Here is a 24664-nt window from a genome sequence, read left to right on the forward strand (position 1 = left end):
GCATCACAATTCATAATGGCTTTATAAATTACATTGGTGTATATCTGATCTATAATTGTTTGTTTTTCTTCGGGTTTTGTGACTGTTTGTTTTTATGTTATGTTCTTGTTATTGCAAAATCACGGTGATGTGTATAAGACCATAATTGTTTAATTCGTTGTTAAAATCATCTTAGTTTGTTAATTGACAATTCTTTTGACATTCTTTTCATAAAACTTTTGAACCAAGTCAAATGTTGATCGATCTTCAAACTGTTATTTGGTTATTATGTTAACAATCTTTTTTTTATGTGCACCGTAAATATACGTACACCCGCGTCTATATTTCACCTTGAAACTTGAATGACTATTGTACCAAAAGTTCAGCAAAATATGTTACCAGATGCGGAAGTTGCCTCCATTGTTGTGCTGCGAATGTGAATAAAGGGACTTATTTTGTTTGCAGTCCGTAGTAATTTTGTACAAGGAAGTGAACGTTATTTTAGTCAAATCTCGAGTTAGACCTAAAATTTGACACTTCCATTACTATAAGCTACTGGTTATCGTAGTCGCCTATGGTCTAGTCTACAGTGTGGTTTTGCAGCGCATGAACATGTCAGGACTCTTACTGTTCATCGTTGGAATACTGTTAAAATGTGAGTTATTATTGATGACTATTTCAATCGTAGAAATAGACACATAAACATTTATTCAGCTATAGTAACAATTTGGTATTCATGGTTTTTTTTACATAACCTAAAAGTAACTTTAGAGGCACTGGACACTAATGGTAATAACTCAAAATAATTGCTAGCACAAAAACTGACTTGGTAACGAGCAATGGAGAGCTGTTGACAGTATTAAACATTGTGAGAACTACAGCTACACTATACAAACAGTGTTAAGATTTCCAACACATTTCTAAGCATTTGTAGAGCCTACCAACTTTTCCACATGTTTAACCCATGTTTAGATTGTTGTGTGTGTTTGAATCCTACAAACCATATAAGCAGGTGTCAAAATGACTAACATGTTGATCATTTATATTTGTTTAAAAAGTTGGTACAACTTTTACTCCAAGCACAGTGTATCATTGGCTAAGAGTCGTGCACAGGGAGTAGGAGCCTACACGAGTGCACTATTTTACTACATTGGGTGCGTTCGTTTAGCTTCCCTGGGTCGACCCCGCAGTGCTCACTCGGGTGAGCCCCTGACGAGAGCTAATCGAACGATCACACTCGCCCTCTCGTGGTGACGGCATGCACCTCAGGTCACCCCCAAGTGACCCACTCCACAAGCAGGGCACTGGGGGCTGACCCGGGTGAGCCCCGTCAAAGCTATTCGAAAGTACCGGGGCAGACCGGGGTCGACCCAGGGAAGCTAAACGAACGCACCCATAGTCATCAAAGATGGCGGTCAATGACGTCATGTGAAATCCATCTTGTTCTTTCTGTCTCCAGCCACATCCAACCAGGCTTTGCAAGTATCAGCACCACCTGTGTCCAGTGTGAATGGAACAAGAACAACTCTTACGTGCAGTTACTCACTAAGCACAGAAGGATATGTCTTATACCGTGTGCTATGGTATAACAGCGATGCATTTGTTGCATCTTCAGTAATGGCTAGGTTTTCTAACACCGGAACAACAAATCCTGAGTATTTCAATGGATACGATTCCTCTACTCACACCATGACTAGAGATGACTCTATGTCAACCTTTACCTTTGCTGAAGTTAATGTGTACAATGATGATAGGATCTATGGATGTACAGTGGAATACAGAAAAGGTGTAGATGGAGAATCAGGCAGGGCAACCACAAAATTGACAGTTATTGGTAAGTTAGTATTTTGTATTTTTTGTATTATTATTTCAAGATCTTTAAACAGGCTATCAGCACAACGACTGTTTTACACTATGGTCATGTGTCTTGAAAAATGAGAATAAGCAAAAACCATCACTTTAAAATAATTATACACAGAAGCAGGTGGTACACATGGTCGCTGGTAGCCTAAATGAAGTACATTAAATTACCAATGGGATCCCATTCTCCCATTGTGAGTTAAATTATTTTTAAGAAACAATATAATAAGCTGTTACAAACAACCTACCAATCAAAAGGACCGATGATATAAATGCAAAAAAAATAGTTAATGGCCTGACGTTTTGACCCTAGCAGAGTCTTTTATCGAAGGGTAAATGACAACACAACAAACATGAACAAGTAACCAAGTGAAACATAAGCAGTGAAGTGGAAATACATTGAATAGAGAGAGAGAAAGAGAGTCAGAAAGCACACAGAAAAAAAAGGAAAAGGGGGAAACAATCATTTAAATTATTAAACTATTTTGAGCAGCGTAAAACGGCATGTCATGCCGACTGGTTTATGTGACTTTACACTTGGAAGCAAAGTTAGGTCCTGTGCTTTGTGGTCCGCATGTACATTCTATGTATATGTATGTCCCTTTTAAGGGCACTAGACAATATTGGTTATTGCTCAAAGAAGTTCTTTGCATAAACTTACTTAGTAACAAGCAACGGAGAGCTGTTGATAGTATAAAACATTGTGAGAAACGGCTCCCTTTGAAGGAACGTATTTTTTTGAGAAGGAGGTACTTGTTGATTCAAATATTAAAAGACTGCAAGCCTGAAGCCATCTTTTTATGCATCTGAAAACACACAAATTTGTGCAACAAAGGGGGTTTCCTCTTTATTTTTCTTGCAAAATCGATGACCAAATTGCGTAAAAGAAACTCACGGATTTGTTAAATATATGCATTATGTTGGGCACCAAGTGAGAATACTGGTCTTTGAACAAATTTTACATATACTAAATGAAAGGCGTCGAAACTTTTGAAGAGGGTCCCTATATTATGTTCCCTAATGCGTAAAAGTACTTAGCAGAAAGTCAAGCCACATGAAAGAGGAAGCGGTGTGTATTTACATTTGGATATACACGGTTTACATCCCGCTGGAGGCCGGTATAAACAAAAAGAATAACACCGCGTCAGCATGTGTACATGAAGCTGCAGTAAGAGTGAATTTTTGTTTTCCTTGTTGTTGAACAGAATAAGTGATGTTGACTTTATAAGGCTTGCAAATATTCGCCAATATTCAAAAGAGTATTCCAGTATCCAAGTCAAAAACAATTTTTTTTATGATGTTGTTGCGTCTTGCTTTTTATTTTAATATGTATTTAAAAAAAAAAATATCTAAGAAAACCCATGTGGTTACAAGAGAAATACAAACAACTTTTTTTTTAAGAAATCGGTGCGGTGTAAAATGATGTAAAATGCAATGGAATAGGACTATCTGGAAGGATGGGGGTAACTAAAAAGAATTTGTGAGACTTATGCACTAGTTATAGTGTTTAAGACAGCTGCAGTAGGCCTACACGTGTTTCATCAAATGGTTTAATTAAAGACACGAGTGGACACCTTTGATACTCGTCAAAGACCACTCCTCTCACTTTGTGTATCTCAACATGCATAAAATAGCAAATCTGTGAAAATTTGAGCTCATTGGTCATCGAAGTTGCGAGAGTATAATGGAAGAAAAACACCCTTTTCGCACAAGTTGTGTACTTTCAGATGCTTGAATTCGAGACCTCAGCTGAAGTCTCAAGTGTCCAGTGCCTTTAAGTAGGTATCATTTCATCTGTTTCAGTTTTTCCGTCAATCATCACTTTGTCTGACTCAACTGGTGCCTATCCCCCTGGGTGGACATCATACCTGGTGGAAGGTGACGATCGCCAGTACACATGCGTGGTACCAGACATCAACCCCGGAGCATCTTTTACATGGACTGTAGGAGATCAAGAATTGGTTCACAGTGACAGCAATACTGATGAGCCCAACGGCCTCACTACTAGCACAAGTACAACTTCACTTGTGGCTTCATTTGAACAACATCATAATCGAGAGTTGAAGTGTCTAGCAATAAACAAAGAAGGAACTGATGGGACAAGTATCAGCGTAACAATCGATGTCAAAGGTGAGAAATAATCAATTTGAAAGTTGTTGCTCTTTGACTTGAAGCCCTTTTTTTTGGGGGGGGGGGGGGGGGCTACTTGTTTGAGTGCGCGAGTGCATCTGCTACATGCTTATTATAATATACCTTTATGGTGCATGCCATCTCTAACTAAGGACTAGTCTCAGGAGATATATGGTGCAGCCATCTTGAACTTCTCCCATTGACATCAAGGTTACCAAACCGAGGCTGGAAGAACAAAATAGTCTGTGGTCGATTTCACAAAGAGTTAGGACTAGTCCTAACTTAGGACTAGTCTCAGGAGATATTGAACAACTAAGGCTAATCCTAAGTTAGGATTCGAACCCACATCCCTTGCAGTTCTACAGCAGTGTCTTCCCAACTAGACTAACGAGATTGCCCGGTAGCTAGGGGTAGTTCGAATCCTATGTTTTAGCAGCGGGTACCGCAACGATATAATAGATGTTAAGAGTTTATATTCATACGTTTCTCTGTTGATAAGTCTTGTTCTTGCCTTTTTTGTTATGAAGTTCCGCCTAAGGAATCCTCAGTCTCGCTGTCTTACGGCGGTAATGATCTGGTTCCTGGAGGTAATCTCACTGTTAACCAGGGTGAAGAACAGACTTTGACATGTACGGTTGAGGGTTCCAGACCTGCTGCAACCATCACCTTGTTACGTGATGGTATGTTACAGGAAACTGAGGACCAAACCCCAGAAGGGGATGGATTGGTGAACACCATGGAGGACTGGGTATTTACTCCGCAGAGAAACTACCACAAACAGCGAGTGGAATGTGAAGCAAAGACCAATGAGTCAACGACGCCGTACCCAGCTGCTTATCTCATCCTTGCTGTTGATGGTTTGTATAATATCATCGTATAAAATGATTTGGGGCATTGCATGGTGAGCGTTCAATGTATATGTAAGATTTTTTTTTAAGAACTGTCTTGCTATATATTTTACTACCGCGAAGTAGATTTTTCGGATTTTCCGGAGACTTCTCACTTCTGAAAAGAACTGTCCTGCTTTTAAACTGCTACCTAAGCGGAAGGTAAAAAATCGACTGGGACTCTTACTTTAGCTGGTAGGGTCGTTATTAACTGCACTACCGCGGAGTGAGTTCTTAATTGGTTTCGACTAGCTTGCTCTAGTCATGGCAGGAGACTCTACCTGGCAAGTAAATCAAATACACATGGTTGGTACCGCATACCAAATAATACAATCGTAGTCATCATCATTTTGCTCCAAAGCACAAAATAGTGAATGTGGCGTGTCATGGCTTAGCGGTAGAGCACCGTACTCAAGCTCTGGTGTTCAGCAGAGTGTGGGTTCGAGAGTCGTGACACCTGTGTCCTTAGCTTCGCCCTTCGGATGGGACGTAAAGCCGTTGGTCCGTGTGTCGTTAAACGCACGTAAAAGAAAAAAGTGCACGCACTTATCGTAAAGAGAATGGGTTCGCCCCGGTGTTCCTGGTCTGAGCGGCAGTAAATTGCGCCACGGCTACTTGTGAAACATAAATGAATTGGGTCTCATAATTCAAACGTAGTCACACATCTCGCAGGAATTACTGTATGTTACAGCGCCTTGAGCGTTACGAATGAGTGACGAATAAGCGACGAATATGCGCGCTGTATAAGAAGCCACTACTCTTATTAAACAAAAAGACTTTCTTGCTGTGAACCATTTTGTATGTTTCCTTCATTAATTGCCTCGGCCTTGCAAATCAATCACAAGCCCTTTATACAATGTTCAGTAAAGGCAAGAAAGTACATCATTGTTTGATAGAAATGCATGGCAATTTACTGTTTCCATTTACTCTGGCAGGGTATTACAATTTCACTTTTTCTTTAAAATAATTATGTATAAATCGTCACGTGAATAAAATTAAGTGAATAAAAATGAGTAGATTTTATTCGCAAGCCTACATGTGTGTGTGGGGTTTTTTTGGTTTTTGTTTTTGCTGTGTTGTGTCGATTTCTCTTACTGTCATTGCATTACTGATTTTATCAACAATCAGCACTTGGTTGTCTTTGAGCTAAAAACTTGTTCAGTATTTGTTTATTTTTTCTTTCAATTAAATTTAATTCAGTTTATTATGTTAAAATTTCCGTCAAAGGAAATATTTTTTCGGAAATAACTATTCAAATTTATAAGTTACCTTTTTTATATACTTTTGTAGTTATTGATGTTGAATTTGTTGTTATATGGTACTATTTTTATAAGATATGTCTTTTATTTATTTCAATTGAACACTTTTTGAATAAAGTTGCATTGTTTTGTATGTGATTTTTTATTTATAACAGGTAATTTGTCCAGTGTACTAAAAATGCAATCATATCTCGCAAGACAATAAACATTTGAGTTGTTTGAATATTGACATTGTATAGGCTACGCATTCATACTTAATATATACTTGCCCATTAATTTGGTAAAGCGATTTTTTGTTTGTAATACGTTTTTACATCGAGCTTTTGACCCTAACAAACTGTACTTTGCTTTCCACTTGTCAAATCGTAAAATCGCCATCCTCTAAAAACTCCCGGGTCAGAGCTGACCTGGATTCAGAGTCCCGTTGAGCCTGACCTATTTCCGGGTCAAGTTGACACGGAAACTGGCTTTAAAAATTTGTATTTATTATTATTTTTTATGCAAGTTGCCAGGCACACAATACCTGAATGCCACATCAAGGTGTGGGCTACAATCTATTTTTTTTCCAGAGGCCCATGCCAGCTACTTCTGGGGCAGAAACAGGATTACCCCTGTGCAGTTAATGAGGATGTATAGGCTTGACGGCACTACCTCCCCTACTTTACGAAGCATATGACACAAGAGTCACGACTGCGACTCGAACCCACTCTGCTGATCAAACACCAGAGCTTGAATCCGGTGCTCTTAACCGCTGGGCTCTTAACCGCTGGGCCATGACACGCCACGTGTCATGTTTTTAAACCATTTCTTTGTTATTTTTAGCCAGCTTCCCCGGGTCAACATGACCCGGAAATAGGTCATTCTCACAACGGGACCTAGAAAACCGGGTCAATTTGGACCAGCAAGGTGTTAGTGTGCGCTCCGTTCAAGTTACAACTCAGACAGACAATCTATAAAACAAAAACGTCCACTATTCTTCCAATACAGGTCCACCTGACATCCCTGTGATATCAGGTAGTCTTACAATGACTGCGGATATGGTGACTACACTGACATGCACAGCAGACTTGGGATATCCTGATGACTGGGACTTGGTTTGGTCTAATAGTGGGAGCGATATAAGGGATCAACCTAATACTATGGCAGCCCTATCGGGAACCAGTCAACGTTACATGTTTACCAGTGAGCTTGAGTTTACCCCTAAGAGACGAGACAACACACACTTCATTAACTGCACTGCGAGTAGAGCCTCATGGACTTCAACACCATTACCAGAGTATAAATGGGGTCCTATCAATGTCCAATGTAAGTAACAGTGACCAATTATATAAAACATGTAAAAGCAGCCGTTTTGTGCTTGACCCTTAGCAGAACTTCTATTCCATAAAGCTGTTTACCGTATAAGCAAGGGTAAATGCTGGCTACCCGCGATAAGCGCATGAGTGACGTAACAAAGAAAAGCCATTGTGCACCTAGACATTTTCTGCTTACTTGAGAAATCATGTTAAAATACGTTTATGCTTTTACGCACAATTTGTCATTGTTACAATAAGCATAAAATTTGCTTGGGCGCTCAACTCAACATAACACTGCGATTGGTTTAGTATAAAAAGTGAATACTATTAGCCTTGAATATTCTCAAAGGGTGGTAGCGTTATTGAGATATCACCAATAATTTGGAGCAGATGTCCACACAGGACGACTTATCCACAATTTATCTATTTCATATCTCATTTCAGAATCATTTATTTCCACATGAATAAGTACTTAATGAAACAAAACAATTGTTGCAAGAAAACTACTACAAGGGAAGCTTAGAAACGGAATATCTTATTGCACCATGCAATGTTTTAAACAGCACTAACACGTCAATGGCTTTGTTTGACCACCAGATGAAGGCAGTATCACCAACAAGCACCTTACTGAGGTTGGTATCGGGGGTGGTCTTACAGCAAACCTGACCTGCATTGCAAAGGGCAACCCCGCACCTATCATCACTTGGGTCGATCCGAATGGAGTAGATATCATCACTGGTGGAAATAGTAACAAGCACACGGTGGTAGTATCATATACAACATCTGATACTGATATGACTATTGGGAATGTGACCACCAGTACACTGAGCATCTGGGCAGTGGACCCTCAGGTGGACTATGGGGTGTATACCTGCAACAGCAACAATGGTATCGGACAACCAGACAAGCATGAAATCATTGTCAATGGAACAAGTAAGATTACATTATGATTGGTAATAGCCTATAATTGACAATCTGTCTCTAATATAATGGTAGCTAAATTTGCTGTAGCAAAGGATGAAAAATTGTTAACCAAAAAAGAATCATTGGCGGTCAACTGATTTTGCTATACAGTTGCACAGATGTTTAAAGGAACATTACATAATTGTTTTTTGCTACAAAATATAAAATTAAAAAAGCTGGCATTGTAAGCACTTCCATCATACATAAACTAACAAACAGATTACACATTTTGCATGCAAAAAAAATGAGAAAAAAGGAGTTCGCGTTCTTGAGATGTCGCCTAAAATCTGTGGCAAATGAATATGTCAAAGCAGGAAGACTATTCCTTCATAGGAATACACATCTGAGAAGCGTTTACACAACACACGGGACCAACGGTATTACGTCCCATCCGAAGGACGAAGCAATGGTTGCGCTTGCACGACTTGGCTCAACATCGTGATTAAACAACTATCCGAGTTTTTTTTTCCCCACTGTTTCGTTGGTTAATAGGAGTACCAGACCAGCCGACTGGTGTCGTATTGACTGACCGTACTTCGAGCTCAATAGCAGTGCGATGGTCAGCTGGTTATGATGGTGGTGAGACTCAGTGGTTTCATGTCAGCCATAAGAAGACTGCAGAAGACTCCTCAGAGACATTCAGTGATAGGATTGATGGAGAGGTGACTACATACAACGTGGATGGTCTCGAGTCATTCACGGAGTACGAGATCAAGGTTTATGCTCAGAATGACGTGGGGAGAAATCCCAGACCTGGCAGCATTGTAGAATACACCTTACGTAAGTTTTAAACTATTCTGTTTTTGATTATTTAAATAAGGCAGTGTACATATTTTTGGTTGTTACTCAAAATATATATAAACATATAAACTTGGTAACGAGCAACGGAGAGCTGTTGGTAATTTAAATCAATGTGAGAAATAATTAAATCTGGCTCTAAATTATGAATCTTGATCCAGATTCATAGATTTGCCCAGTCCCTCCCAGTCATCCTCCCACACAGTCGAGTTGCGCCCTCTGCTGGGTGACTTATACAAAAGCAGCTTCGCCAATCAAGACTGATCACACTAAAAACACAAAAGCATGTTGATGTAAGCGTTATATCGTGTAATTATTTAATTATTTGCATATAAACAGGAAATACATTCCTGTCTGTCATTTTTATAACCATAAGTGGTTAAACAATTTTGTATTGACTTTTTAACCATTAGTTTATGTCACTGATTGTTTTTTTTTTTTTATATCAACATATGATCACGCATCATTTAGCTGGAGTTCCAACCTCGGATTCAGGTAAATTCTCACGTCATTATAATTGTATAAATGAATGAATAACAATATACTTTTGGAAACAAAATTTAAAGATTTAGTAAAAAAAAAAATTAAAATGAAGAAAATTAGCTTTGTTAAAATAAAAAATGGAAATATTTATTAATTTGAATCAGCGGCCCTTTTTCACTCAGTTCGGTTGCCTTAATTTTAATGCAGTAAATATTTTCGTTAACTTTGTTGATATAAAAGTCAAACTAATACTCTCAGGAAAAAAAAACTTGATTTTATATTTCATTTGTAAGCAAGTGCCCTAGAGGACGCACTTTGTAAATGCTTCGTAAAAAAATGGGAAGCATACAGGCCTGGTCCAGGGGCCAATTTCATAGAGCTGCTTAAGCAAAAAAATTGCTTAAGCACGAAAATAGCTCGCTTGTTTTTACACATGTGACTGACCAAAATTTAATGCCATATACATTGCTTGTGACTGGTATTTAGCTGTTGTTTACATAGCATAACAACTGAGTGGAGTCTTCGCCGGGAATCTGATTTTACTAAGCAAGGATTTTTTTGCTTAAGCAAACTTTTGTGCTTAAGCAGCTCTATGAAATTGGGCCCCAGTTCACTGGACCCAAGCTGTGCTTCTCTCAGCAGTGTGGGTTCGACACACGGCCATAACACTTGTAACCTTTAGCAAAGCACATAATTGCTTCGTAACAAATTTTGAAAGTATCATTGGGTACGTTCGAGAAGCTTCCCTGTGTCGACCCCACGGTGCTCATTTAGGTGAGCCCCCCCCCCCCGGCAAGAGGTAGTCGAACGATCACTCGCCCTCTCTTGGTGACGTCATGCACCTCGGGCCAGCCCCACGTGACCCGTTCCACAAACAAGGCACTTGGGGGCCGATACGGGTAAGCCCCTGGAATGACGTCGAGGTTATTCGAACGTACCGGGGGCAGATCAGGGTCGACCCGGGTAAATAGAACGCACCCAATGCAATCTGCTCTAAGTTGAGCCATGCTTATGATACCCATGCCTACATCCTTCTAAACAAGGGGTGGGTGTCCCTAGAGGGGAAGCAGTTTATTTGGGTCAGTAGCCCTCACCTCGATGTTCATATGCCACCTTTAATAATTATTATTAATTTATTGTGTTTCCCCCCCTTAAGGTTTCACCTTATTGTTTGACTCTAATGAGGGCACAGTGAAAATTGACGGATTGAATGCTAATAAAGGCGAATGCATCCAACTGGAAGTTAAACGCGAAGGCATCCCAGGTTGGACTTCTTGCGGAGACTGCATCGAAACTAACGGCACTTTTACGCTATTATATTGGTGTCTACAAACTCGAAAACGAAGAGGGCGGGCTATCGGAGACGTGGAGATGGTGCGTGCAAAGCTTTGTCAAATGATCAGTAAGCTTTGCGGTGATTTCATTAACGTGATGGAGCCCGGTAAGTTTAAAAGCATGGACACCTCTGATAATTGCCAAATGAACAGTATTCTCAATTGATGTATACAAACATAATTATGCACCCTGTGAAAATTTTGACTCGATTGGTCATCGTAGTTGCGAGAGAATAGTGGAAGAAAAAAACACTATTGTCGGATAAGTTGTGTGCTTTCAGATGCCTTGAATTCGGGACCTCAACTGATATAAAAAGCTTACGTCATTTTACGTGTATTAAATTAAATCATGGCATCGAATGAAATCACTGGTTCTGTTAAACCAGGACAATCTTTATCCTTGCAGATAAAGACAGAGGGTCAGTCTATATATGTATCTTTGCTTCATGTACCAATATAATAATACTGTTTTTACAATGTTCTTAAGTTTTTTGAGGTTTTATTTTTGGCTTTAGAGGGTTTTTAGTCCATTCGTCTTTGGACTTGTGTTTTTAAAGATGTTGTCCCTTTCTCCTGTTTTTTTATGGTGTTTTGTGGGTGTTGTTCTTGCAATAATCTGGATTTGTTTTTGTGTATTCTTTTCCAAAATGTAATTTTAAAAGCGTTTGAGTGCAATCTCCTTTTTATATTTTATATGCCGTATCAGAATAACTATAAATATAACTTGCGGGTTCATCCATGTGAGATATCTCTTTTGTGAGAGTGGTGTGGTCTCGACGTTTCGAACAGTATACTATGTTCGTCTTCATTTGTATCGTTGGTAGGGGTATGGCTGTTTTTACACTTTTGTATAACCTTGACAGCCCCTGTCCAACTGGTAATCATTGTGTATTATGTCTAAAGATTTAAAACAAATAAAACATGTTGTCTTTTTGCACAGTGACAGACCCGCCCGCCTCGTCGACTACCGGTACCGCTGTTGGTGTAACCGTTGGGATTGTTTCACTAGCTGTTATAGTTTTCGCACTTGTATTTTATTTTCGAAGGAAATACAGAAATCGAAACGGCAAGTAACTCATTACGTTTCAATAATTGAATAAAATGGCAATCAGACAAAAAGTTGAAAATGAGTTTTGAATTGTACGTGTTTATTTATTTCATTTTCCTTTCAGGTTCAGCAGAGGAAATAAACTTGACAACGCAAACGTAAGATTTCCTTTGGCTGTTTTTACTTTCCTTTAGCATATTGCATATTGCTCAAAGACACAAGTGCCATGACTGGGATTCGAACCCACCAAAGACTTTACAACCAGAGCTTGAACCAGATGCTCTAAAACCATGACACCATCAACACATCCCTTGTTTTAACCCTCCCCCGAGACAGTTCCACTTTGTTTCACTGCCCTTACTTGTGAGAATTTTAATAACCTGTTAGCTGTTTACTTGATAAAATGCCTCACAACCTGTTTTTTGTTCTCTCTAGCAGAAAACACCAAGGGTTGGAGCAAAAACGAAATGCGTTGCAAGGAACAGCCGACTATCAAGAAGTTGCAGGTGCCTAAATATTAAAATAGTTTAAAAGGAAATTAACAGGCCGACGATTTTGTTTTCAATAAAGACAAATATGCCCGCAAGTGCTCAATGTTTACTAATCTTTCACGTTAAAGGTATAGACACCTTTGGTAATCTTCTCACTTGTTGTATCTCAACATATGCATACAATAACAAACCTGTGCAAATTTTGACTCAATTGGTCGTCGAAGTTGCGAGAGAATAAAAATGTAAGAAAAAACACCCTTGTTGCACAAGTTCAGATGCCTTGAAATCGAGACGTCAGCTGAGGTCTCTTTATTCAATATAAATATCTTAATGATAAATTACTTCAGAATGTTTAATACTATCAACAGCTCTCCATTGCTCGTTTACCAAGTAAGTTTTTATGCTAATAATAATTTTGAGTATTTACGAATAGTGTCCAGTGCCTTTAAACAAGTTTGTCAGAGCTAGTTCTGTACCGTTGCCTTTGGTTTAGCAGCACACCCGACTTGAACCAAGTCTACACGACCCTAAAGACATTGTATCACGGTGTGGTCATCTTGATTTTACTCCCTTCCAACTCATTTTAACCAAACTGGGGCTGGACGAAATAATAGTCTGGTGCCATGCGCAATGCATGTTAGCACAACATTACAGTTATTGGAAACATGGAACATGACAAAATGGTGACAGCGTGATATAGGTCTATTGTTTATGTTTTTCTTCAGACATTGTTGAACCAACAGACAGGACATACGCAAATGTCTTGTTCAAGGACAAGTCATTCCCACGTGACATGCTTAAGATTATAAAGGAGCTTGGACACGGTGCCTTTGGTGAGGTGTTTCTGGCTGAAGCAAAAGGAATCCTTAAGAAGTCGAAAGTGACATTAGTCGCTGTCAAGACACTCAAAGGTGCGTAGCAAAATAAGCAACCTCCAAACTTGGAACGTTTTTTATACATTAATAAGTAACTACTAAACTAGTCGAAGTTAAAGTCACCTGGAAGTGGTATTTTTTCAAAACAAAGCTTTTGTAACTAATATATGTGTTTTGATGAGTTGAATGTGAATAAACAGGTAACTAAGGTTTTAAAAATCAGTTTTTATGTTATTTACAAATTTAAGAGTAGACCCCGACCCGAGAGGGCGCTGTTCGTGACGTCAAGCCTGTATTGCGTAGAGTAAACACAATTGCAAAGTACATGTACGGACCAAGTCGTGAGTTTGTACGTTTCAAACAAAAGAGTTTTTGTTTTTTCCGACAATGCCGACCAGGTGTATTGCTGCTGAATGCAGAAAAACACTTTTTGAAATGTACCAACTCACGACTTGGACGTACATGTACTTTGCACGTGTGTTTACTATACGCATTGCAGGCAAAGTCTGCCTTGAATGACGTCACAAAAGGGGTAGGCGGAGTCAGCCCCTCAAACAACTTTATATATTTTTTAAACATATAAATCGTGACAAACAATTACTAAAAAAATTGTTTTATTGTTCGTAAGCATATACTCTTTTCCAGGTGACTTTAAGTACGAGTTTCGAGTATAGCAAAGCAAAGGCTGTGATTCCTTTCCCGTCACATTATGTGAAAGCTTGCATATTTCGCAAGCCCGCAATATTAACCGGACGCGTGAACATCTTGTTCTTCAAATTTTATTGTGAAATGTTTACCTTCAAGATTGTAATTTTGGCATTGCATTCAAAGACCCTGTCGAAATACTTTCATACAAAGTCGTGAGCAACGTCAATGTCATGATAATTCTACAAAATAATTCAATCTATATTTAGTTTGCGGTAACACCGCGGTAACACCGCGGTAACACCGTTCTTTTGAGATTTGTCTTGATATACAGTAACAATCCAATACCGCAGAATAGATATTCGGAATACATCCGTTCTGAAAAGAACTGTCCTGCTTTTTATATACCTACACAATGGAGCTTACTCTAGTTTGAGAGATATTGGTCAATTTCACTGAAGGGTCAGTCACTACTGAGCAATCAAGTTATTCTTATTTTTTGTTTCTAGAGGGCGCAAGTCAAAGCGACAAAGATGATTTGTTGCGAGAGCTGGATCTGATGAAGAAGTTGCCTGATCACAAAAACGTTGTCAGACTTATGGGATTCTCAGTCGAACAAGGTACAACTTTCAGTTTTTCTTTTAATGATTGTTTTTGAGGAAGTCGTTTTTACCACTTAAAGGAAACTTGGTATAATACGTTTGGTAGTCGCTCTTTTAGTCAATGGAAATGTAACTTTTTGGTTAGAAGCCTATCACAGCGGCGTTTACTAAAACATTTTGAGAAATATTTCACTTCAAAGTACTGCGGTTCTCAAAAAATAAATATTTTTTTATAAGTGCACTCTTTTGATAATGTGTTGTTAATTGTGAAGGTTGACATTTCTGCATTATTATAACGCACATTTCTGCCGTTTCTTTTCAGTATTTCTTCCTCTGCTTAAAGTTTGAAACTATCGCAGATACTTCACCTCTAAAAAATATTAAGGTTTTTGAACACTTTTTTTACATTCTTAGGCCGTGTCAACCCTAGCAGACGCGCCGATCTAGCCGTATTGTAGCCGAAGTCGCCGTTTCGGACACGGCCCGGTTCATACTTCCTGCGAATGCTTCGTGCGATGCGGATTTTCATTGCGTCACACAGGGAAATGGAGTGCATACCGATTGTTGCGTCACCAAAATTCACTTCGCATTCGCATTCGCAGGAAGTATGAACTGGGGCCAATTTCGTAGAGCTGCTTAAGCAAAAAATTTGCTCAAGCACGAAATTAGCTTGCTTATTTTACACATGTTACTGGCGAAAATTTCATGCCATATACATTGCTTGTGACTGGTATTTAGCTGTTGTTTACTTAGCATAAAAATTGAGTGGAGTCTTGGCCGGTAATTTGATTTTACTAAGCAAGGATTTTTTTGCTTAAGCAAAATTTGGTGCTTAAGCAGGTCTATGAAATTGGGCCCTGGGGTCGATTTCACAAAGGTTGTCCTAACTTAGGACTAGTCCTAAGCATTGCCAAGAGATAGGACTGGTCCTAAGTTAGGACCAGTAACTCATCCTAACTTAGGACTGGTCCTATCTCTTAGCATTGCCTAGGACTAGTCCTAAGTTAGGACTACCTTTGTGAAATCCACCCCAGGGCTTTAGAAGCCTTTGTAAATGTAAATGACATACTTTTCATTGCATATGTTTACCCTTCCAGATCCTCTGTACATTATAGTTGAGTACCTATCCAAAGGTAATCTGAAGGATTTATTGAAAGACAGTCGCGTTAAAGGAACGACTGTCTATGGTAACCTACATGGTGCTAGTAAGTCACTGTCATGCGGGGACCTCATGAAGTTTGCTAATGACGTAGCCGATGGTATGCACTACATATCATCGCAGAAGGTACGTGTTCATGCAAGGGTACCCGTGATTTTTTTCCATTTTTTTCTTGGCATTTCCCAGTTCTATGATGTACTTTTGTTTTGTCGCAGTGTATCCATAGAGATCTTGCTGCCCGCAATGTTCTGGTTGCTGAAGACATGACTTGCAAGGTGTCTGATTTCGGACTCGCTCGAGATGTGATTGACAATAGAGTATACGAAAGAAAATCAGAGGTAAGTTGACTAAACAGTGGAGTCATGACACGCGTTTGTATCATCACCTTAGTAAAACTACACTTGAGAAGTGTTCTTATTTTAGCATTATTTCAAATCTGCTGCCACCTTGCGTCCAGAAAGTTACCATTTAGTTTCGGTAATCGAAGGACGGAATGGCAAATCGAAAAGCCTTTTTTTTATTGAAATAAAAATATGACCTACAAATGTTTGTAGGGCCTATAATTAATGTTTGTAGCTTATCCCTACATAATTGGGTTTCAGAATTCATAACTGCAATATTACTTTCTTTAAAAATGTATATACTAAGCGCCTTGAGTACCCTGTTGGTAGATACGTGCGCTATTTAAGACTTCTTTATTGTTTTATTTTTTTATTATCTTTTCAATGTGATGATTGTTGCCAGGGACGACTGCCTCTACGTTGGATGGCGTTGGAGTCTATACTGGATGAGATGTACACAACAAAGAGTGACGTATGGTCATTTGGTGTACTATTATGGGAAATCGTTACACTTGGTGAGTTCTGCCTGAAAATGCTTTTTTGTGACGTGCCTAGCGGGAAATGTTTAATTTGGGGTTAGGGTTAGGGTTAGGGTTAGGGTTAGGGTTAGGGCTATGGAAGTGTCGTGGCTGAGCGGTGAAGAGCACCAGCCCCTGGTGTTTCTGATCAGCGGAAGTGTGGGTTCGAGTCTCAGTCGTGACATTTTACCATGAGGCTTCGTCCTTCGGATGGGACGCTAATCCATTGGTCACGTGTGTTGTGTAATAACGGACGTAAAGGAGCCAAGTGCAGTATCGAAAGAGAGAAGGGGTTCCCCCGGTGTGTCTGGTCTGCTTGGCAGCATATTGCGCCACATCACCTTGTAAACCAATACATTTTGCAAAGCCATAAAATCCATTGTAAGACAAATTGTCAGTATCACCATAGTGATTTGTATTGTGACATCACACTTTTACTAAGCAACTACGATTGATTTTCAGATGGCCGATCGATCTCAAACTTCTACGGGTTTGTCAGTTTATGTATATGGTGGATTACATAAAGTGCTTACACTGCCAGCACTATTTTGTTAGCAAAAACCAATTCTGTAATGTTACTTTAAGGATGACAGTTGTTATACTTTTGAATAGCCTTGAAAAACCCCTGTCCTAACGTGTAATCATTGTGTTTACGTCTGAAGATTTAAAATAATAAAATATTACTGACCCAGAATGAAACACTAAATCAGAGCCAATTCCGACCTAGGATTCTTGAGGGGTGTAAAGGAAGCAAAACTTCTCTACAATAAGACATTAACAATCTATTTTTGCTGAGTCACTAGTTTTCTTTATCCTCATTCCAATTTGATACACAGGTGCGCGCCCATATCCTACAATGAGTGCTAAACTGATGCTAAAGCAGCTCCGTATTGGGTTCCGTATGCCCCAACCAACACACTGCCAAGGGGAACTGTAAGTTAGCTATAAATTTATTGTAAGTGGTGTACCAAGATCTGGTACACTGAATCCACTGTCATTGATCCGAGTTGAGTCCCTTATCTGGGCCAATCTGCACATTATGCGCCGCGCACAATTTTTAGCCAATGAACGTCTTCATCATAGATTTATTAATCTTCATTCACATCAATGAGGGCGCTATTTGGGTCTTGTGACGTCACATGCAAGGGGTCTGTAGGTTTACGTTCATTTCAGTACAATATATTTATAATGATGTCTTTATGATTTGAGGCATTGCATGGTGAGGTATCACTGGTTTGCGGTAACACCATGTGTGTATCTACTTACCAGGTCAAGTTTGTTCTTTAAAGAACTGTCTTTCTATATTCTACTACCGTAGAGTCTTTACTTGTAAATCAAAAGGAAAACTGACTGTAAAGCTTTGTTAAAATGATTTGGGGTTGAACAAAGACATTGACTACTAGAGTTGGACTCGAACCAACGACCTCCAGATTAACATTTATTTTGATGTTGTTTAGGTATGAGATGATGCTAAAATGCTGGGAGGAGGAGCCAGACAGACGACCAACGTTTGAAGTAATTGCAGACGAGCTTCGACAACTGAGAGAATTGGACAAGGTGAGTGTCTTTAGAATGTTTGTCAGTTAAAGGCACTAGACAGTCACTATTGGCAATTACTAAACGTAATTGTTAGGGTGAAGCATAGAAACTGACTTGGCAAGGCAACGAGCAATGGAGAGCTGTTGATAGAATAAAACATTGTGAGAAACGGCTCCCTCTGAAGTAACGTAGTTATTGAAAACAAAGTAACTTCTCAATATTGAATTGAATTCAACACCTCAGACGAACGGCTGTGCCATTTTTCACAAGAAAACAAAATCGTCTGAGAATGTTTAAAATGTATCTTTTTTGTTTTTGTTAAAACAAACAAAAAACAAAAGAGGCGACGGGGACGATAAACGTTTTTTTTTTTTTTTTTTTTTTTTTTTGGGGGGGGGAATTGGGCTTACATAGCTCAGTACTGACCTGTATCAATGATCATTGTTTTGGTTTTTTTTAATCCCTACAGGATTACATAGTAGTAAACGCCTACGAGGAAACAATCTATGCGGTCACCATACCTGATGGCGAGCAGGAAAAATGTTAGTCCATTCGGTTCGCCTTGTGTGCCGGACCGCGTCGGCCCTGGCCAGTTGGTGGGTAATGGAGCTCCGCGGGCCCCATGAGCGCGCTCTGATCTTCTGAATGCCTCAAACTCTGTACATTGACATACTCCGGAATGGTTCTCGCAGCCCCCACGTAAGACCAACCCCACCCCTAGCAGTTGGTTCATATTTCTAATAGAGATTTAAACATATATACGCGTATATACATTTTGTAAATTGGTGACAAGGGCCTTTTCATTTACCTAAATCTTGAAGTTCATACTTTAACTAAAGGGGTATAATTGGTATACCTTTGAGGGTAGAGGTTGAAAAGCCCTGTGAATGACATGGCAGCCTGTGGCTGTATACTCGACCATTGGTACTTTTGGTTGATAAGCAGTTTGCAACAGCTTATTATATTTTCTCATTTAAAACAATCGAACGGTTTCTAAAACCAAAGTTTTTTCCCCCTTTAATATTATCAACTTGGCTATTCATATTTTGTTCAAATCAAGTCCCAAGATATGAGTTGTAAATAACATCACATTATTCCAGAATAACTAATATACTTTTACCATTAATACGAAATGGATTTGCAGTTGATATGTTATGTTTTGAACGTTATTTGAAAAATTGAAACGTGGCTGTTAAATTAAGGTAAATTTCGAGTTTTTAGCGGACAGTATTTTTGGTTTACCTTGCCCTATGTTATGTATGTAATTATAACCAACTTGTATTTTTTGGCAACCACCTTTGTAGAAGTTAGGAAATAAATATGTTATGCATAAACGAAAAAGGGTTAAATTTATATGATTTATAGAGTTGAAGTGAATATTGAACAATGTAAAGATACAGGTACTTTCGTCTTCATTTGTTTCGTTTTTTTTTCTTTTCTTTATTTGTTCTTCATACATAACATTACATTATTTGTTTATATTTTGTTTTACTTATTATTTTTGTCTTGTGTTGTTTCTTTAGCAGTATGTTTCTATGATTTGGCCTTCATGGTGAAATCCTTTTGCCCATGAACTTTCCGTGTTGATGCAATATGATCACACCATTTCCTGGTTCAACAAAACTATCTGGACTTGAATTATCTCCAAACTGGTTTTATTTGACCCCTAGACAATAGACATCCAGCAGCAGCATCCAGACTTTTCCCGAGTGACATAAAAAGGGAATGTGTAAGTTTTTAATTCTTTAAAATTGTGGCAACTTCTTGAGAAGCACGGCAGACAAGTATTTAGAGAATCATCTTAATTATGGTTTTGGAAAAAGAGAATTATAATCCTTGGTTCATATAAAGCGCTTTATCACACCCTTGTGGGCGTGTTAGAGCGCTTAGTATTTGTTCCTGTTGGGGAGCTACATTTTAAAGTATGTTGTGTGCTTTAAGATGCCTTGAATTCGAGACCTCGGCTGAGGTCTCGAATTCAATTCAAATATTTAAGTGAGAATTACTTCTTTTCAACGAAAAACTATGTTACTTTAGAGGGAGCCAATTCCCACAATTGTTTTTAACATATATACTATTTAAAAATATTATTAACAGCTCTCTATTTGCTCGTTACCGAGTAACTTTTTATGCTAATAATTATTTTGAGTAATTACCAATAGTGTCCAGTGTCTTTAAAACAATCGAACGGTTCCAAAACCCAAAGGGTGCCACTTAATGGAATGTTTATAAGTTATGTTCACTCATATAAACATTTTATAAGTGTTTAAGTATGCGGGGTGCAAACTTATACCACCATAACAAAATGACAGTTCAGAAGAAAAGAGCTAAGAAGAAAAAACTCTGCATCGAGTTTTGGGCGAGGAGGGTTGGGGCGAGGAGGGTTGGGGCGAGGAGGGTTGGGCCGAGGAGGGTTGGGGCGAGGAGGGTTGGGGCGAGGGGGGCTGCGGCTCATAAATCAAATACAAAACACTAATAACAGTGTATCACATCACCCAGTCCACCTACCATCCCTTTAATACTTTAAACGCTTAGCTCACGGTAAAAGCGACCATTTCCTCCACCACCCCGCCCCCCGAAAAAGGGGTCAATTCGATACTTTTCGTCGAATACCGAAAGACTATCGTGTGATACTTCGTGTGCTTTCAGATGTCTAAAAAGGCTTCAGGCTTAGAGTCTTTAATTATAATGGAGTGAAAAACTACCCCATTCTCAAAAACTACGTTACCTATAGAGGGAGCTGTTTCTCATAATATGTTTAATATTATCAGCAGCTCTATGTTTGTTAACAAAGTTGTCATGCTAACATAACAATTATTTGCAGTAATTTACAATAGTCTCCAGTGATTAATTGGTGTGAGGGTCTAACAAATTGATCCAATTAAGCAAAAATCATTAATTCACATGGTACAGACACTCTTTGGGGGGGGGGGGGTGCAACATTTGAGATTATTACCGCACCAGTGGTAAAACAGTCAATCACATAACTTTGAACGTCACGAGGTTGAGAGGGGTAATTCCGTCTTTCTAATCTTATCAATAAATACTTCACAATCTCCTAGTACTGAAAAATGTAGACCTTCAACCGAACAAACAAACAAAAAAGTTTAAGTGTTTGTTTTATTTAAAGGCATTGGCCACTATTACTAAAAATAGTTATTAGCATAAAACCTTTCTTTGTGACGAGTAATGGGGAGAGGTTGATGGTGGCCTAGTTGATGGTATAAAACATTGTGAGAAACGGCTCCCTCTGAAGTGCCATAGTTTTTGAGGAAGAAGTAATTTTCTACGAATTTGATTTCGAGACCTCAGATTTTGAACTTGAGGTCTCGAAATCAACCATCTAAACGCACACAACTTCGTGTGACAAGGGTGTTTTTTCTTTCATTATTATCTCGCAACTTCGATGACCGATAGAGCTCAAATTTTCACAGGCCAGTTATTTTATGCATTATATGTTAAGATACACCAATTGTGAAGGCTAGTCTTTGACAATTACCAATAGTGTACACTGCCTTTAAGCACATAGAAAGGAAACCTATAGGCCTAACCACTGAATCTGAACTATGGGATTTCTGCGCACTTCAAAAAGTCAAAGGCAAGACCCGCAAGACAATTTGTTGCCACCTTGAACAAAATTTAACACACAAAATAAGTGAATAAAGCAGAAGAGAAAGAGCTATACCTACTTATTCTTTCAGCAACCTTTTACCCGCAGCGTAATTCAGTTCTTTAGGTGACAAAGTGGTAATACAAACGTCACTAAACGCTTCATCTTTGTTTGACACATCAAAGATACCTTTTAATGCAGCCAAGGGGGGCTGGCGGAAGGACTAAATTCATATTCTGTTTAATATTTTTAAGTAAGTACAACATAAGTTTTAACTACCCTTGAACATCACTCTGTTTACTGTAGTGATTTACCATGTGTGTAGGGAGAGCTGTGCTAGACTTGATATAGATGATGTCAATAGCTGAGAATACACGCCACAAAAAAAGGTAGGAAGCTCAGATGAAGAAAATCAACATGAGCATTTTGGAGGTCACGGATTTTTACATTTCGTTTGCAGACCGGGCTTGTATTGTTACATACCAGTTGGCATTCAATGGTAAAAGCAACAACATTGCTCTGCCACAAGAGTGAGAGGGTAATACCATTACTCTAATTTCAAAAAAATAAACCCTAACTTCATCAGTTTTTAGAAATGTTGAACTGTAGACTTGGACTTTACCAACTGTAAAGTCCAGTCAATGGTCAAGTCAACAACATAGCTTTGTCACGAGAAGGGGGAATTCCGGTACTCTAAAATTAAAAATAAACCCTTTATTAGTTTCTACAAACTATCAATTGGAAATTGAATGTTAGAATTTGGACTTTACCAGTTGTAAAGTCCATTCAATGATCAAGTCAACAATAAAGCTTTGTCAAAAGAGGGGGTAATATTCCATTACTCTGATTTTTAAAAATAAATCCTTCACCAGTTCCTAGAAGAAATGAACAAATGAAAAGCTTTGAATGGTAGACTTGTCACCAGGTAGAGGGGGTAATAAAAAACTTCATTAGTTTCTAGAAATTTACCATTGGAAAGCTTGGAATGGTAGAATTGGGACTTCCAGTTGTAAAGTCCATTCAATGATCAAGTCAACAATAATAGCTTTGACACGAAAGGGGGTAATTCCAGTACTCTGATTTTTAAAAATAAATCCTTCACCAGTTCCTAGAAGAAATGAACAAATGAAAAGCTTTGAATGGTAGACTTGTAACTAGGTAGAGGGGGTAATGCCATTACTCTAAATTTAAAAAATCGTCAGTTACTAAAAATAAATAGTTGGAAAGCTTTGAATTGGGACTTTACCAGTTGTAAAGTCAACTAAATAAACAGGTCAACAGGATAGCTTTGTCACGAGAGGGGTAATTTCATTCCTCTAAATTTACAAAATAAACATTTTATTAGTTTCTAGAAATTCACAATTTCTTTTTATTGGAAAGCTTTGAATGGTAGAATGGTGATAATACAATGACAGCGGTCTGTTCGTCCACCCGGATAAATGTCGCCCTCTAGTGTGCTTACTACAGAGTTCCACTTTTCACTCCACTCTGCAAATTTCAAAAATATGGATCTTGAACTAAATAAAAATTAAAAACCAACTTATGGATTTAGTCGTCAAACTGCGTAATTTTTGGAAAACATAATTGAAAAAAATGTAGAATCATATTAGAAGTCTACAAATTGTGCAGACTATAATTCCTTCTCATCGCAGAATAATGTTGTGATGATGACTGTGCTCATGTTATAATTGTACATGTCTTTCCTACTCCCGCCGGAAGGTGGCGCTCTAATGAGACATTTCAACTCAATGATACATCTTCTCTACCATTGGTTTCTGTCAGTAGTTACGCATGTGTTACCAAAAAACCATATTGTCAGGACAAACTACTTATGAAAACATTATTCATTTAACATGTCAATAATGTAGAACTAAGTTTGATTGACTTCCCATTAAAAAAATCCAAATGAAATGAGATCCCAAACTAACAAAGAGGCATCACTTGGCTACGACCAACATGCCATACACGGAAAAGCCCACTTTGATTGTTGACATAGCCAAAACCATACAAGTTGACAACATCAGCAAGAAATGAAGCCTGGTTAGTACTTTTTGACGTCATACACAGGGGCGTTTTCACAGCGAATGTTTCGCAGAAATTGAGCACAAGTCAACTGATGCGCATTATTCGTTGCGAAATATTTTGACGTCAAAATCTGTATCGCATTTGCCTTCGCATGAAGTATGAACCGGGCTGGAGTCAAGCTTCCTGCAGTGGGGAGGGAATTGGGTTAGATCTTCTCTTACCATTCGATGTCCAAAAGATCTTGTTTTATCTTTGTAGAACTCCACATCGTCAGAAAACCAATACCACACACTCCATAGAAACCTTCAACTTCACTGGTCAGTCAGAGTTGGTAACAAGATCTGAAAAGCAAGACAAAGACAATTTTAGACTAAGCTTAAAGTTGATTAAAGGTTGTGGACAAATAAGTGTCAAAGACCAGAATTCCCACTTGATGTATCCCATCATTAACGGTAAGTAAAAGAAAACAAAAAACTGTTCATGTGCCCCTTTCCTTTGTATTTCCTGCCTGGGTTACACTAAACGGAAACAATTTTACAAAATTGTGTCTTGTTTTTCAAACAACAAACAAGTGTAATATGTTTAAAAAATTTATTGATGTTAGTTGATGAAAATCTGAGCTGTTCAACAAGTAGATTAATTGGTTATAAGCAAGAACACTGAAAGGGTTTTTCCCCCGAAAAATGCCCCCTCCAAACAAATAGTGCTCTCCATTGTGCCCCCTACAATTTTACCCTAACTTCAGCAATGAACACCATTGTAGATTGAGATTAGATTGTAGGTGAAGTTGTCTTGAATTGTATTAAACTCACTGAGTTGTTTG

General features: G+C 38.6%; 1 protein-coding gene across 13 annotated transcripts in view; it reads left to right on the forward strand.

The window, feature by feature from the left end:
- Window positions 1-19602, forward strand: part of LOC139951495 (uncharacterized) — a 43106-nt gene extending 23504 nt beyond the window's left edge. For 6 of the 13 annotated variants that reach the window (XM_071950421.1, XM_071950420.1, XM_071950424.1 and 3 more), the window contains 16 exons: window positions 7103-7420; window positions 8008-8343; window positions 8866-9153; window positions 9643-9666; window positions 10811-11095; window positions 11929-12054; window positions 12161-12194; window positions 12472-12542; window positions 13253-13438; window positions 14557-14667; window positions 15747-15934; window positions 16024-16146; window positions 16553-16664; window positions 17504-17600; window positions 18125-18224; window positions 18676-19601. In XM_071950421.1, the coding sequence (XP_071806522.1) occupies window positions 7103-7420; window positions 8008-8343; window positions 8866-9153; window positions 9643-9666; window positions 10811-11095; window positions 11929-12054; window positions 12161-12194; window positions 12472-12542; window positions 13253-13438; window positions 14557-14667; window positions 15747-15934; window positions 16024-16146; window positions 16553-16664; window positions 17504-17600; window positions 18125-18224; window positions 18676-18753 (2477 nt within the window). In that variant the 3' untranslated portion in view covers window positions 18754-19601. Of the gene's footprint in view, window positions 1-562; window positions 635-1438; window positions 1814-3642; window positions 3970-4496; window positions 4827-7102; window positions 7421-8007; window positions 8344-8865; window positions 9154-9642; window positions 9667-10810; window positions 11096-11928; window positions 12055-12160; window positions 12195-12471; window positions 12543-13252; window positions 13439-14556; window positions 14668-15746; window positions 15935-16023; window positions 16147-16552; window positions 16665-17503; window positions 17601-18124; window positions 18225-18675 lie in introns of all 13 variants that reach the window. The other 7 variants (XM_071950416.1, XM_071950415.1, XM_071950417.1 and 4 more) reach the window with 3 other exon arrangements.
- Window positions 19603-24664: the final 5062 nt, after the last annotated feature.

The sequence above is a fragment of the Asterias amurensis genome, chromosome 19 (genome assembly GCF_032118995.1).
Source record: "Asterias amurensis chromosome 19, ASM3211899v1".
NCBI lineage: Eukaryota > Metazoa > Echinodermata > Asteroidea > Forcipulatida > Asteriidae > Asterias > Asterias amurensis.